Raw genomic sequence first — 15,057 nt, 5'->3', positions numbered from 1 at the left:
TTTTGTAATGGTTTCTACATTCCATTGTATTCGAGTCAAAATGGCGTCTTAAATTGAACAAAACTGGAAAACCAAAACCAAATGTAACAAAAAAAGAGAAAAGAAATGCATATGAATGGAAATGGATGTAGATGTAGACACTAGGAAAGTTGCAAACACACACACACACACACACACACTTTCTTTCCTACTATTCATGGAAAAAGTTATGTACTTTCATTACAGTGCATTTTATCTTCGAGTGTTTACATTTGAACAGACGAGCTGCAGATTTTCAACAATTTTATCTCTTTTATCTATTTTTATATGAAATACAGAAATAAGCTATAAACTTATAAGCCACGGTATAAGCACGACTTATAACACATTTATAAATACTTTAAACAGATTAGGAGCTGTAATGCCTGTATAATTCCTTATGAATGCATTATACCATGTTATGAATGTATTTATAAGTCATTATGCAGTACATGCTGTACACTTCAGGACGAAGTGGACGTGGGGCAGAAGGTGAAAGAGTCCTACCATGTCGTGATCGGAGACGGGGCCGATACTCGTCACGAAGATGTCGGTCTTCACCTCAGTCACGCGCTCTGTCGGAGCAAGAAACTCGGTCAGAGTACAGTACAGTCATTTCCAAGATTATTAGTTATTATCAATATTAATAATAGTAATTATAGTTCAATGATCAAGTAAAATAAGATATTTTCAGGCAGCGCAGAGAGAAACGCATGTAACGATTTATGTCGTGTTTATTGAAGTACGCTGTCTCGCGCTTTACGTACCACCAAGTCCCGGCCTGAGACGGTTATCGTAGCCGTCCAGCAGACTGTCCAGGATGCGGGTGAAGACGGTGGTGTTGTCCTTCTGCTCGTCCGATCCGTTCTGATTTGAGCTGATAAACAAACACAAAAAGAGTATGTATTAAACAGCACATGTGTGTATTACAGGCACAATGTACATGCAATACAGTATACGCTATGAATCACCAGTGCTTGGAGACTAAACACGGCGAGTAGCAGAGGTCTAAATACGTAAACAGAGGCAGAGATTTGTCCATCTGGATGCGACTGCAATGATAACAGAAAACAGAAGGACATTTAAGTGAAGGAAGAAAGACACTGACACTGAAATAAAATGACAGAGGAGCAGCTGGAAGCATGTAAACAAACCCCGTCCAAATACGGCTTCAGTTGCACGAAGTAATAAACTATTCAAATTCCCCAACATGCAAATCTCATTTAGGCTTGCAGTCATTATTTCAGTTTATACCGATTTAGCTGTGCACATAAAGTGTCCGTGGCAAAAAAGTGAAAAGAACATTTTTAATATTGGACATTATTCTATAAATCAAATTTAAGACGTGTTTACATGCCTTTACTCGCTTCAAGCTTTAAATCCTCTTATTCTATTGGCAGATCTAGAAATACTGCTTAGGATGAAATCATTAAAATGATCTCCTAATAGAACTGTTTCAAGTTTGAAATTAGTAAAAAAAAAAAATCTTATATTATAATTATCTTATAATTGGAAACACTAGAAACATTCCACTATATTCAAGATGGAGTTTAATAGGAGAAAAAAAAAATAAAAAATCTGAAAGTCAGTTTTCGATATGAGCTCCTAAAACAATGTCATATTAATGAGAAACCCGGTGTAGAAGTAAAGGAGGAAATGCTGGACACAGACTCCCAGAATGCACTGCAGCTACTTGGCTCAGTTAGTTAGAGATCTGTGAGCTGGCGAGCGCTGGAGATGGCGATGGAGATGACGGCATTATCGGCGTGAACGTTTTTAAGCTTTGGAAGCTGATCTGTTTGATCAGCATAGAAGATGAACACAGATGAGAAGGTGAGACACCTGAACAGACTAAAGGACTAAAGCGCCGCCGCATCGTTCTCTTCTAAATCCCACTGCACCACTAGGAGAACAGCATTGTGGGTAATGTTGGAAACCATTAAGCACAGTGAAAATACACCAACATGTCTATTAATGAAGTTTAAACTGCAAACTAAAAAGGCTTTCATTATGAGATAAACGCTGAAGATCACATCAGTTATAAATATTAATGAGGAAGGTGCTGAGTGTAGATTTGTCCTTTAAACCCTTAGCGCTGTGATTAGAAAGTCATTTTCTCCGACCCGCTCCGCAGAACGAACAGGTGGAAGAAAGAGCTGGTTTTGTGTGTTTATAGCGCTAGAGCTCTTACAGCAGCGGTTTCTCTCACGTGCACGTGCACGGACTGAATAAACACACCGACGTGATGGCATCACAACACAAAGACCTTCAAGGACATGGCAAGGTCAAAGAGATTACAGAGCACTGAGTGGGAACCTGCAGATCAGGGAGGAGGGATGAGAGAGAGAGAGAGAGTGAGTGAGTGAGAGAGAGAGAGAGAGGAGAGAGTGAGAGGAAAGAAATACAGACAGAAATACAGACCGACAGAGAGAGAAACAGACAGAGAAGGAGTGAATCGTTCAGCGTGAAATGTGAACATGACACACTGGCATCATGCATGCATTTTTAACATGTACACACACACACACACACACACACACACACTCTGAAATTGTGTCATTATTATAATCAGGTTTCAGAAACAGTCAAAACAAACTGATGAGCTGTAACAGAGAATAAAGGCGTTTTACACGTCTGTGCTTTCTGAATGTCACTGTGTTTATAAATGATCATCAGAAGACACATTCATATGAAAATAAACTCACTGGCTTTTCATTTTACTCACTCACACTGAATATATTAGCCTTAAGAACAACAATCTGACAATAATTTTGGGGATTTTTATTTAAATATTTGTATTATTATCATAGTTAATCTTTAATCTTTTCACACTTAAGAACATGAAGTGCAAATAGGTTCATTTGTAATGAAGGTGCATTAAGCCCCATCCACAGTGTCAGAATCAGTGTCAGAATTAAATTCAGTGTCAGAATCAGTGTTAGATTCAGAATAAGATTCAGTGTCAGAATCAGAATAACATTCAGTATCAGAATTTGATTCAGTGTCAGAATCAGTGTCAGAGTCAGATTCGGTGTAAGAATCAGAATAACATTCAGTATCAGAATTTGATTCAGTGTCAGAATCAGTGTCATGTTCAGAATCAGATTCAGTGTCAGAATCAGTGTTAGATTCAGAATAAGATTCAGTGTCAGAATCAGAATAACATTCAGTATCAGAATTTGATTCAGTGTCAGAATCAGTGTCAGAGTCAGATTCGGTGTAAGAATCAGAATAACATTCAGTATCAGAATTTGATTCAGTGTCAGAAACAGTGTCATGTTCAGAATCAGATTCAGTGTCAGAATCAGTGTTAGATTCAGAATAAGATTCAGTGTCAGAATCAGAATAACATTCAGTATCAGAATTTGATTCAGTGTCAGAATCAGTGTCAGAGTCAGATTCGGTGTAAGAATCAGAATAACATTCAGTATCAGAATTTGATTCAGTGTCAGAATCAGTGTCATGTTCAGAATCAGATTCAGTGTCAGAATCAGTGTCAGAATCAAATTCGGTGGCAGAATCAGAATAACATGCAGTATCAGAATATGATTCAGTGTCAAAATCAGAATTAGATACAGTATCACAGGCAGGATCATAATCAGATTCAGTGTCTGAATTAGATACATTATCAGTGTCAGAATCAGATTCAGTGTCAGAATCAGTCAATATCAGGGACAGATTTAGATTCAACATCAGGATTTAAAGTAAAGTTAAAGTCAGAATGAAAATGAGTCAAATCATACTTAGAATTAAATTGAGTCAAATCTGACTCTCAAAATCTGACTTTATATCTTAATCTGTGTCAGTATCACAACTGTGAGAGTCAATATTAAGAATCACTTTACAGAATTGATTTCCTGGAATTTGACTCTGTAGTCACTGACACTGACTCAAACACAAGGAAATAAACAATTTTAACAAGCAAAATAAAGTTGAGTAAACACAGACATTTTATTTTTTATAGATTGTGAGCATCTTTACACCTTTACCCACATAAACAATGCTGTGATCTCTGAATATATAGAACATGAATATGAAGATTTGGAAACTTTATACCACATTGAGCCATTATTCCCTAATAGTGTAACATATCTAACACTAGCTAACTTAGATAATGTAGTTTATGAAAGTTGTCATGGTTACAGTCACAGAGAATAATAAGCATTGGTTTAGGGCAGTGATTAAATTGACAGAAAACACAATGAACACCTGCCAGCCAATCAGAAACGAGTATTTTTCATGATTATATTATAACGTGACGCATCATAAAACTAAAACATAAAAACAACAGCACTGAGCAGAATGACACGAAAACCTCCAGGACAAAATACATGAACAGAATGTACACACACACACACACACACACACACACACACACGCCCCAGCAGCAATGTGAAAAGGAGTCATATGAAGCTGCAGGATGAGGAGCAGAACCTCATCCTGGCCAACATTAACATAATGCTAATATTATGAGAAATCCTCAGCTGACTCCTCCACCCTGCACAGGCCGCACCGCCTCCAAGCAAATCCCCTGCGCAGGAATAATTAAACCCACACCCGCTGCACAATACACTTCAGAGGAATGAGGGATGGAGGGCTGGAAGGATAAGTGAGTGTTCCAGTGCACGTGTTTGAGAGCTGCAGCCATCTCCTGCTATAAAAAGATTGTGCAGCAACCCCATCTACAGGTCATCAGTACTGCAACAGTGCAGCGCACACACACACACACACACACACACACACACACACACACACACACACACACATAGTCTCCATCAGTGCAGAACAGCCTGCTGTTACAAACACAACCTCGTTATAATGAGATCGTAATCATTTATGTTATTAGAGCGGCACTTCTGCAACGTAAATGTGCTGCTGATGTCTGTGAATCAGAATCAGACTCAGTGTCAGAGTTAGAATCAGATTCAGTGTCAGGATCAGAATCAGTTTCAGTGTCGGAATCAGAATCAGACTCAGATTCAGTGTCAGAATCAGAATCAGATATAGTGTCAGAGTCAGAATCAGATTCAGTGTCAGGACCAGAATCAGAATCAGATTCAGTGTCAAGATCAGGATCAGATTCAGAATCAGAATCAGATTTAGTGTCAGAATCAGATTCAGTGTCAGAGTCAGAATCAGATTCAGTGTCAGCATCAGAATCAGTTTCAGAATCAGATTCAGTGTCAGGATCAGAATCAGATTCAGTGTCAGAATCAGAATCAGACTCAGATTCAGTGTCAGGATCAGAATTAGATATAGTGTCTGAGTCAGAATCAGATTCAGTGTCAGGATCAGAATTAGATATAGTGTCTGAGTCAGAATCAGATTCAGTGTCAGGATCTGAATCAGATTCAGTGTCAACATCAGGATAAGATTCAGATTCAGTGTCAGGATCAGAATCAGATATAGTGTCAGAGTCAGAATCAGATATAGTGTCAGAGTCAGAATCAGAATCAGATTCAGTGTCAAGATCAGGATCAGATTCAGGATCAGAATCAGATTTAGTGTCAGAATCAGATTCAGTGTCAGAGTCAGAATCAGATTCAGTGTCAGCATCAGAATCAGTTTCAGGATCAGAGTCAGTGTCAGGATCAGAATCAGATTCAGTGTCAACATCAGGATAAGATTCAGATTCAGTGTCAGGATCAGAATCAGAATTAGTGTCAGAGTCAGAATCTGATTCAGTATCAGGATTAAAATCATCATCTAATGTCTAATAGCCTAATATCACTATCATTAACAGTAACTAGTGTAGCAAGTCTGTTAGCTACCTGCTAATAAACGAGCTCACATTAGTGACATGAGTAGGATTTCCATCTCAGAATCATCACATTCTTCTCCCTGATTTATTTAATAGCAGGCAAACCACCGTCTTCTCACTAATCCAGATTGCTAGCAGGATTAGAAGTCACATCATCATCACATCATTATCCAGTAATAATTTGCATGCCAGCTGTGACTGGTTCCATAGCGTTAAGTCTTTGTCGTGACATCACAGACTGAGGTCATGTGTAGCCCCACCCCTAAATCAAACTCATACAGAAGTCCTGAGTTTTAGATTGTATTTACATGCCTGTGTTATATCATATCACCCACATATCTGAGTTTTTTTTCTTTCACGCTAAATAAACGAGGATTTTTGTCCTCCATGGTGGCAGACAGGAGCGTAAACCCACGCACTTGTACTGCCATAACCTTGATATAATGATGTCATAACCTTGTTATAATGATGTCATAACCTTGTAAGGCCCTTACAGGAGCACTTCTGGAATGTAAATGTAAAATCTGCGACCAATAAAAAGCGGATTAAATTGTGTAGATACGGCTCAGTCTGAAGAAACTCCAGCGGAAAATTTTGACCGAGTAATCGATCAGATCTAATGTCTAATCCATGTCTTATAAAACCGCATTCTCTTCACGCGAACACCTTCCAAAACTACTTCCTGTTTATAGACCTTGTTTAGTCTTCAGTAACAAACAGTGATGGGAAATGAAAACGTGACATTAAAAAACATCATTTTTCAGTTTTTTTTTAACAGGATGTACAGTACGTATCAGCAGAGATGTGATCCGAGTCTCATCCGAGTTTCGCTCGAGGACCTGCATTATCACAGCAGGGGGTCATTTCTCCGCCGTCTTCATGACCCATAACGCTAATTTAATCACACGCCTGTGGGAAACAAACGTCTCAGCAATAATTCAGGTGCAGTTTCACTGTGATAAAGCCTTTACCTGAAGAGAAGTCTGATTCGAATTGATTTCAATCCCGAAGGCTCAGACTAAATCCAAGTCAAAATTTTTTACTTAATTTCCTCTGTGTTTAGATCTTCTAAACATCTTCTAAACAAATGCAAATACAGATACGAATAGCATGAGCGCTATTGTATACAACATAAAAAGATACCCAAGATCGGTATTGGGCCAACATCTGCAAAAAAATTAATTAATAAATAAATAAATTTCTAAAAGGTTTTCATAGGGAAAAAAGAATCTGATCCTGTAACAAATTAAAAAGATTGGAATTAAATTTGGAAAATATATTTTTTATTAACTTCACATATAAAGAGACTTACTTGTATTATTTCGTTACTAGGATTGATTTTTATTATAATTATAGCTTGTTTTAAACTAAATGACCAAAAGTATGTGCACCCCTGAACATCACACCTATACTGTATGTAGCTGTCTGTAGCACACAGTTGTATAGAACATCTGTGTACACTGTAGCATTATATACAATTTCCCTTGAACTAAGAGTCCCAAACACTGTTCCAGCATGACACAAAGTGCACAAAGCGAGCTACATGAAGACGTGGTGTGTGAAGGTTGGAAGAAGGTAGAAGAACTCAAGTTTCCTGCTCAGAACCTTGACCTCAACCCTACTAAACACCTTTGGGATGAACCGGAACTGGAGTCTCCTCACATCAACATCAGCACCTGACCTCAACCTCACTAACGCTCTTGTAGCTGAATGAACAAAAATCCCCACGGCCACGCCACAAAATCTTGTGGAAAGCCTTCCCAGAAGAGTGGAGCGCATTATAACAGCGAAGGAGGAATAAATCTGGAGTGAGATGTTCAACAACAAGTGCATGTGGGTGTGGTGGTCAGGGGTGCAAAGCTGTGGTTTTGTGTACGTCGTATAAGTCAGATTCTGAATCTTCCCATTTTCCATTCTTAACAGCAAAACACACACACACACACACATGTAAAGGTCACTACCCAGGTGGAAATAGTTAAAAGACATCAGAAAGATGTCATCATTGTAGCTGTGTAGACGTTTGCAGGTCGATGGAATGACGTACACTTTTGTCTCAAACCCATGTAGACAAATTCTGGGCTGTGAGCGTCTGCTTGTTTTACTAAGAATGACCACAACGTGAAAGAAATTGGATGACAATCTGAGAAACAGCGGTGACTGGTGAGTGATGGATGAATAAAGATATTGTGGGCTCAACATATTTACTTCATTTATCAACCTGGACACTGACATCTCCAGAAGGTTGTCAATCCATTTATCCTTACTTCCGGGTCAAAATAGACAAACTGCCAATAAAGCATCTGAAGCATCATACTCAGAGTATAGATTAGCCACGGCCACATAAGCCTAGGTTGTTTTCTGTTTTTTTTTTTTATTGAACAGATGATACACAAATTCCAGGAGGCTGAGTGGCTCATTTTAAATCTGGTTTTCAGGGTTTAAATCCGAATGCACCAAAAGACCGTGTCATTACGTCACACCCCTACTGTCCACACACGAGCTAGCAGACAGTGCGGATTGATTAGGATCACTCTGATTGACAGGTGATCTGATGATCCAATCTGACGATCAGACCGAAGGTCAGTTACACTCTCAGACTCTCGGCTGTTGTACAGTATGCGGTAACGCTGACATTTAAATCTGTGGTGAAATACTCAGCCACGTTCCTCGGAAACCCAAATATAAAAATACAAAAATACCACAGTGGGATTTGTTTTTGATGGTTGTATAAAATATCTATACATAATTTTTTTTAAACCAAAAAATTAAATTGTATACAGTACAGTACTGTGCAAAAGTCTTAGACAAGCTAATTAAAAAAAATTAATACAAAAAAATATATATATATAATTAAAAAATAAAAATTATTTTATGACGTCTACATCATCGAGTCAGTACAAAAACATGTTAGATTTCCAAACATTAGTTTTCCAGCACAAAATTAAATAATAAGAAAAATGTTTGTATGTCAGTAAAGAAAGCAGCAGATTACATAAGAGACACTTTTCAGACAACAACAACATAATGAAGGTTGCTGTGTTTTGTTGCGAATATTAAAAAGTAAATAAATTAGAAGTGAGTGCAACAGGAAAAGTCTCCAGAAGAACTGTGGCTGGTTCTGAGTGAAATTTACAGCTCATTTCCTTATAAAACGTCACACGCTGTACCTGAGAGTACTAATTTTTAAGCAGGTCCTTTTGGTGAACAGTTCAGTAAATAGTAGAACGGTGCAAAAAAAAAAAAAACATGACTTTTGTTAAGTGTTTAAAGATTTCACATGTTTTTTCATGTCCCTTTTTTATTTATCATACTTATTACTAGCTAGTGTGCTAGATGCTAACACGGTAGAAAGATACAACAGCAGTACGAGTCATGGTAGAGTAGATTTTCTAGATAGTACAGTAATTCTTTAGACGCCAAGGAAACAATATCATTAATGGACCTTTCATGATTTAGGGCAGACAAAAAGTGTCATTTCATTCAACATTATCCTAATCACCTGACGTAGCACTACTGAAATGTGTTGCTCAAGATGGAGATTTACTTTTGATATATTAGGGCTTCAGATTTCAGGCTTCAGTGTTTATTTTTTATTCATTTTGCCCGACCATGAGAACAGTAATTCTAATTCAGTTTAGAAAGTTTTCTCGTCTAAACCAGGACGCTTGAACCCACACCTTTTATATTTGAGCTCCTGCATTATTATGTAATAATTTTCCACTGCCTTCATAACCCAAATTCAATCACGTACACTGTTTACCAATCAACCCCCAACACAGAGTTTAATATCGATCAGATTGCACCTTCATTCCGACAGCACATCGTCCAACTTTCACCCGTTTCTTTACTCGTTTGACCTTCCACGAGTCCACATTTCCTTTGCGCATATTAAAATAAAATCAATGGACCATTATGTTACCAATCTATTCTTTAATCCCGGCTCAACAGGAAGCAGGAAGTACCCTACTGGCATCAGTACAAAGCCATTTCAAACCAACAGCTTTAAGGAGATTAGAAATTATTTTCCATGTTGGACGTCATCAGTGTCATAACACGTAAGAACGTACCTTTTGCCCAGAACGTTGACCACCAGTAACCAGGCCCAGATCCACGCCGCTCCCAGTCGAGCCCACATCATTGCTGAAGAACAAGTCTTCACTGCAGAGAGGAAACAAAGTGCACATTATACAATAATTTGGGTGAATTTGTGAAAAAAATACCCCTGATCATCGCTATAGACCTGAGCAATCTTATTTCCATATCCAAATATCCAAGATGGAGGTCATGACAACAGAAAAAACTATGGACTAAGGAACTAATAGGGAAGTAGGAGATAAAACAGAAGCTCTGGGATTCAGAGGGAATACGACAGACCTAGGGAATGAGTTGGGAACTAGGGAATGTAGTAAGAATGTGTGGTCTTAGGAGAAATAATAAGGAACTGGGGGATTGAATAGAATCTAGCGAACCTAGTGGAAATTTGAAGGAAGTATGCTGTAGGATATACCAGGAACTGGGAGAACTAGAAATACTAGAACTACTAAAGAAGTAGAATTCTTATGAGAAATACTGAAGAACTAGTATTATTAGGAGAAATACTTCTAGAGAAATATTAAAGAACTGGGGTTCACTAAAGAACTAGGAAATATAATAGAATCTAGGGAACACAGGAGAAATTTTAAGGAACTATAGAATATAAAAGGAACTAGGGATCCTAGAAATACAACCAAAAAAATTGTAAGGAACTATCATTCTTAAAAAAAATAATAATAATAAGGAACTGGGTTCTCTAGTAGACATTTTAAAGAACTACTGTATATGATTTAACAGAAACTGGGGGGCATAGAAATGCTATAAATACTAAGGAACTAGAGGTTTTGGAGAAATATTAGGGAACAAGGGAATACAGTAGAAACTTTAAGAAACTACAGTATATACCAGGAACTATGGAACCTAGAAATCCTAGAAATTCTAAGGAACTGTCATTCTTAGGGGAGAAAATAAGGAACTGTGTTCCCTAGTAGACAATTAAAGAGCTGATTTAACAGAAACTGGGGGACCTAGAAATACTAATATTAGAAATACTAGTGAGTTAGGGAATAAAGTAGAATCCAGGGAACCCAGGAGAAATTTTAAGGAACTTTAGGATAGACCAGGAACTGGGGGACCCTGAAGGAAATGTAAGGATCTAGGGCTCTTATGAGAAATACAAAGGAGCTAGGAGATAAAATAATAACCAATATGACAAAGGAAATGAATTTAGAAAACGATTGAATTAGGAATACTGTGGGCCTTGACTAGAGAACTACAGAATATACTAATAATTACTGTATGGTACTGTACTGTATACGAGGAGATCAGAAGGAAGGAATTGATGCAATATAAAGTGAATAAGGAAATATGGAACTTTGGAAAAATACTAAGGAATTAAGAATAATCTAAGGATCAAGAAGATTGTTGGTTTTTTTTTTTGGAGTAAATACAAAAAAATATGAATGAATGAAATAAAACCAGGAATACAAGGGTTAGGAGCGACTAACTACAACTGGCTTATAAAGAGGGAAAAAATTGAATAAGTTTTTTTTTTCCTGTCAGGTTTTAATGAAACCTTTACAGCGTTTGTTCATTCATCTTTAATAACTGCCTAGTCAGGGTCGCTCTGGTCTAAATTAGGCTGCTGGTATCTGGTATACTGGAAAATATCACGTGTAGATACAAACAAAACTAATAACTGTTAGTTGAGCGATGGACTGGAGTGATGTAGCTGAAGTCGAGGAACTGTCAGAGACAGAATTCTGGGGATTTAGTAATAGTGTTTATATTTAGTTTTTTTATTTTAAACGTCCAGTTTAGGCCACGCCCAGTTCAGGTTTAAATCCCAATACACATACAGAAATAGCAAGTGGCGTTGCGTCATTGTGTTTCTGAGTCCATCATGTTTCATTCCATCAAAGTTAAATGTTCAGAGTTTCTCCTGAACTATTGAATAACATCAGCACGACATCAGCATAACATCAGCGCAACATCAGCGCATCTCTACGATTACATTTTCGTGAACTCTGCATAAAACAATCATATCCAGATTTTAGTGGAGTTAAAGGCCTGTGTGACCGGCAGGTCCACTCTTCCCATCTAACACACCCCGATGTCCTGGTACAACCCTCATTCGTCACAACATGTGATGTGTGTCAAAACATTGACTTATTTTTCTATCAGTGCCTTAAAATTTTCATTAAAATTACTCCTACATTTCACTCCACTCTCAGAAAAACAAAGTACTAAGCTGACTAATCTGCACCTTTACTACTGTAGTTTCGCCATTTTAGATTTTACCTGTGTATTTACTGCACCTTAAAAATGATTAAAAACACATCATTGAACCTTAAGGACCTCTCGTGTAGCTTGAATTAGCTTGTAGAGTAATAATCTAAAGGTACACTACATACACCTTTCCAGGTAAAAGATACACAGTGAAGGGTGCGGGCCCACTGACAGGGAGAGAGAGTGATTAGTAGAGCATTAACCGTTTTCTGTGCAGTTTCAGATAGAATAATATTAATAATATTAATATTTGACTCAGAAGTCTAGACCATGTGGTGTTAGAGTCTTATAACACATAACACAAGTTAATCTACTGAATAAAGTGTAGTATATCATATACATACTGTATATCAGTTTATCAGACACGCGTCTGATGTCAAGCTGATGTTTCCTCAACAACAACAACAACAATAATAATAATAATAATAATAATAATAATAATAATAATAATAATGCTTGCTGTTAGTGCCACAGCTCCCTGACACACACTTTCCAACACACATGATTTTATTGTTTTATTTAGGTCTAACAGAAACAGTGGAGAAATGCTACATATAGCAAGACCAAGCTGCACATTCATGCAATGAGACCACCATTTGCATGCACGCCTTCAACACACGCGCGCGCACACACACGCACTCGTTTTTTTCCATTCGTTTGAGGATTAAAAGATGACCAATAATAGTGTTATGAAAGCACCAGAGCTTCTCGGTTCTCTCCACATCCCCGATAAAACAAGGCATGCCACTGGGGAGTGACTGCAGTGCCAAAATGATGACTGAGTCAGTGCAAACACACACACGCACACACACACACACACGCACGCACACACACAGGCACGCACACACACACACACACGCACGCACGCATACACACACGCACACACGAAAAGACTTGAGAACACAACATCTGCACTAAATTCGGATATGCACGCGCCGAAAAATCTAAAATCCTGCCTTTCTTTCCACCACTAACGCACGCGGATTTGGAGAATTTGGTCAATGCGGGGATTAAATCCTGAAAATTCTGAAAATCCCCAGATATTCGACATTCAACATTTCTGTTTCCTCATCATCATGCACGAGTCGAGTGAACATGGAGGAAATGAGATGATTTTTTTTAAAGAAAAGAAACAGAAATGTTGTTCTGCGCGCATCTTACGCGCATTAAGTTGGCACGCGACGACGTGCAATTAAAAGCACCTGTACGCGGTGTCAGACTCTCACACTTGAAGGAACCCGTGCTGGTAGAACATGCATGTGCATGCCATCGCAGTTTAGAGCCAACACAAAATGCACACGCACGCACGCGCGCACACACACGCACACACACAGCAACAAAAATCCCCGCTATTCATTTCCATCACTGCTTTGGAAGGAAAGCATGTTTTTTGGATATCAATTGAATCTAAAATGACTGACTTTAACCCTCCATCACCAACCCCATCACCAACCCATCCACCCCTTCCTTCCTTATTTCCTTCCTTCACCAAAACCCCCGTGTGAAATGAATCCCCCGTGCACTTACAGCACGCAGCTGAAATGAGTTCTCTTCTGCAGTGCCGCGAAAAATCTCCAAAAAATCTCAGCTGCAGTTTTTACATCGAGGCAGCAGGAGAAGGAGGAGAAGAAGAAGCAGAAGAAGAAGGAGAAGAAGCCGCTTGTGCTGTTGCTCTTGCTGTTGATGATGAAGAGAAGGAGGGTGAGGAGGATGCTGATGATAAAGATGACGGTGATGAAGGTCTACGCGGTGATGAAATATCTCTCTCTCTCTCTCTCTCTCTCTCTCTCACTCTCTCTCTATGTCTCTCTCTCTGTCTCTCTCTTCGCCCCGCAAGATCACGGTGTAGCTGCGGGTGAAAAGCGCCGCGGTGTTGCTGCCCAGTGATGCTCCTCTCCACCGGGACAGCGCGGAATGCTGCTGCTGAGTGCGTGCGCGCGTGTGTGTGAGTGTGTGCGTGCGCGCGCGCATGTGAGTGTCTGTGTGTGTGTGTGTGTGCGTGCGTGCGCGCGTGTGTGTGTCTGGGCAAAACCGGATGTGAAATAAGCTGTGACTTCATGCCAGGGATATATTTTTTTTATTCCAGGACTGCAGCTCGGTGACTGATGTAACCTCTCTCTCTCTCTCTCTCTCTCTCTCTCTCTCTCTCTCTCAAAAAAAAAACTGTTTGTTTAAAATTTTCCGTTTTGGTCACTTCTACCCTAGATTTATTAACGCCTTGCGATGAAACGCGTCCTCTACATCATCTACAGTAGAAAACCTGCAGAGTGTGTGTGTGTGTATGTGTGTGTGTGTGTGCGTGCGTGCGTGCGTGCGTGTGTGTGTGTGTGTGTGTGATCAGTGTTCTAGTACAACTTGATGCGTTAGAGAACTTTCCCTGCGTTCTGTGCGCCCTCAGATGTGCGCGTCGTGGCTCTAGAATGCGCATGTTCTAATTCAGGACTTTTTTTTTTTTTTTTTTACATGTTGACCCATGTTTTATATTTATATTTATTTGTTCATGTATTTGTTTATGTATTTGTTTATGTATGTATGTATGTATGTATGTATGTATGTATGTATTTATTTATTTTTAAAAGCTTTCTTTAGGTCCATCAAATGATCATAGGAAGTTATGCAAGCCTTCTAAATTCCGTGCACGTGCATGTAATCATGACTTTCTTTTTTTTCCTCTATATATTTTTAACACGTGCGGCCTTTCTGACGTTTCTGACGTTTCTACCACACTAAAAGAGAATGGAATTCAAGCGCGAATAATTGTGACGCAATAAAGACTTGGACCGAGAGAGAGAGAGAGAGAGAGAGAGAGAGCGCTAGGGGTTAGGGGACAGGGGTTAGGAACTAGGGATTAAGAGATAGGGGTTAGGGAATAGGGGTTAGGGGATAGGGGTTAGGGGATATGGGTTAGGAGGTAGAGATTACGGGATAGGGATTAGGGGATAGGGATTAGTGGTTAG

General features: G+C 38.9%; 1 protein-coding gene across 3 annotated transcripts in view; it reads right to left on the bottom strand.

The window, feature by feature from the left end:
* gabra1 (gamma-aminobutyric acid type A receptor subunit alpha1) overlaps positions 1-14,759 on the bottom strand; it is a 27,468-nt gene extending 12,709 nt beyond the window's left edge. The window contains exons 1-5 of one of the 3 annotated variants that reach the window (XM_053649193.1): positions 13,628-14,759; positions 9,847-9,937; positions 990-1,070; positions 786-895; positions 526-593 (exon numbers count right to left, since the gene is read on the bottom strand). In XM_053649193.1, the coding sequence (XP_053505168.1) occupies positions 526-593; positions 786-895; positions 990-1,070; positions 9,847-9,917 (330 nt within the window). In that variant the 5' untranslated portion in view covers positions 9,918-9,937; positions 13,628-14,759. Of the gene's footprint in view, positions 1-525; positions 594-785; positions 896-989; positions 1,071-9,846; positions 9,999-13,627 lie in introns of those variants that run through there. The other 2 variants (XM_053649195.1, XM_053649194.1) reach the window with 2 other exon arrangements.
* Between the last annotated feature and the right edge of the window lie 298 nt (positions 14,760-15,057).

The sequence above is a fragment of the Ictalurus furcatus genome, chromosome 18, assembly GCF_023375685.1.
Source record: "Ictalurus furcatus strain D&B chromosome 18, Billie_1.0, whole genome shotgun sequence".
Classification (NCBI taxonomy): domain Eukaryota; kingdom Metazoa; phylum Chordata; class Actinopteri; order Siluriformes; family Ictaluridae; genus Ictalurus; species Ictalurus furcatus.
This window is presented reverse-complemented; position numbering and strand designations above follow the sequence as displayed.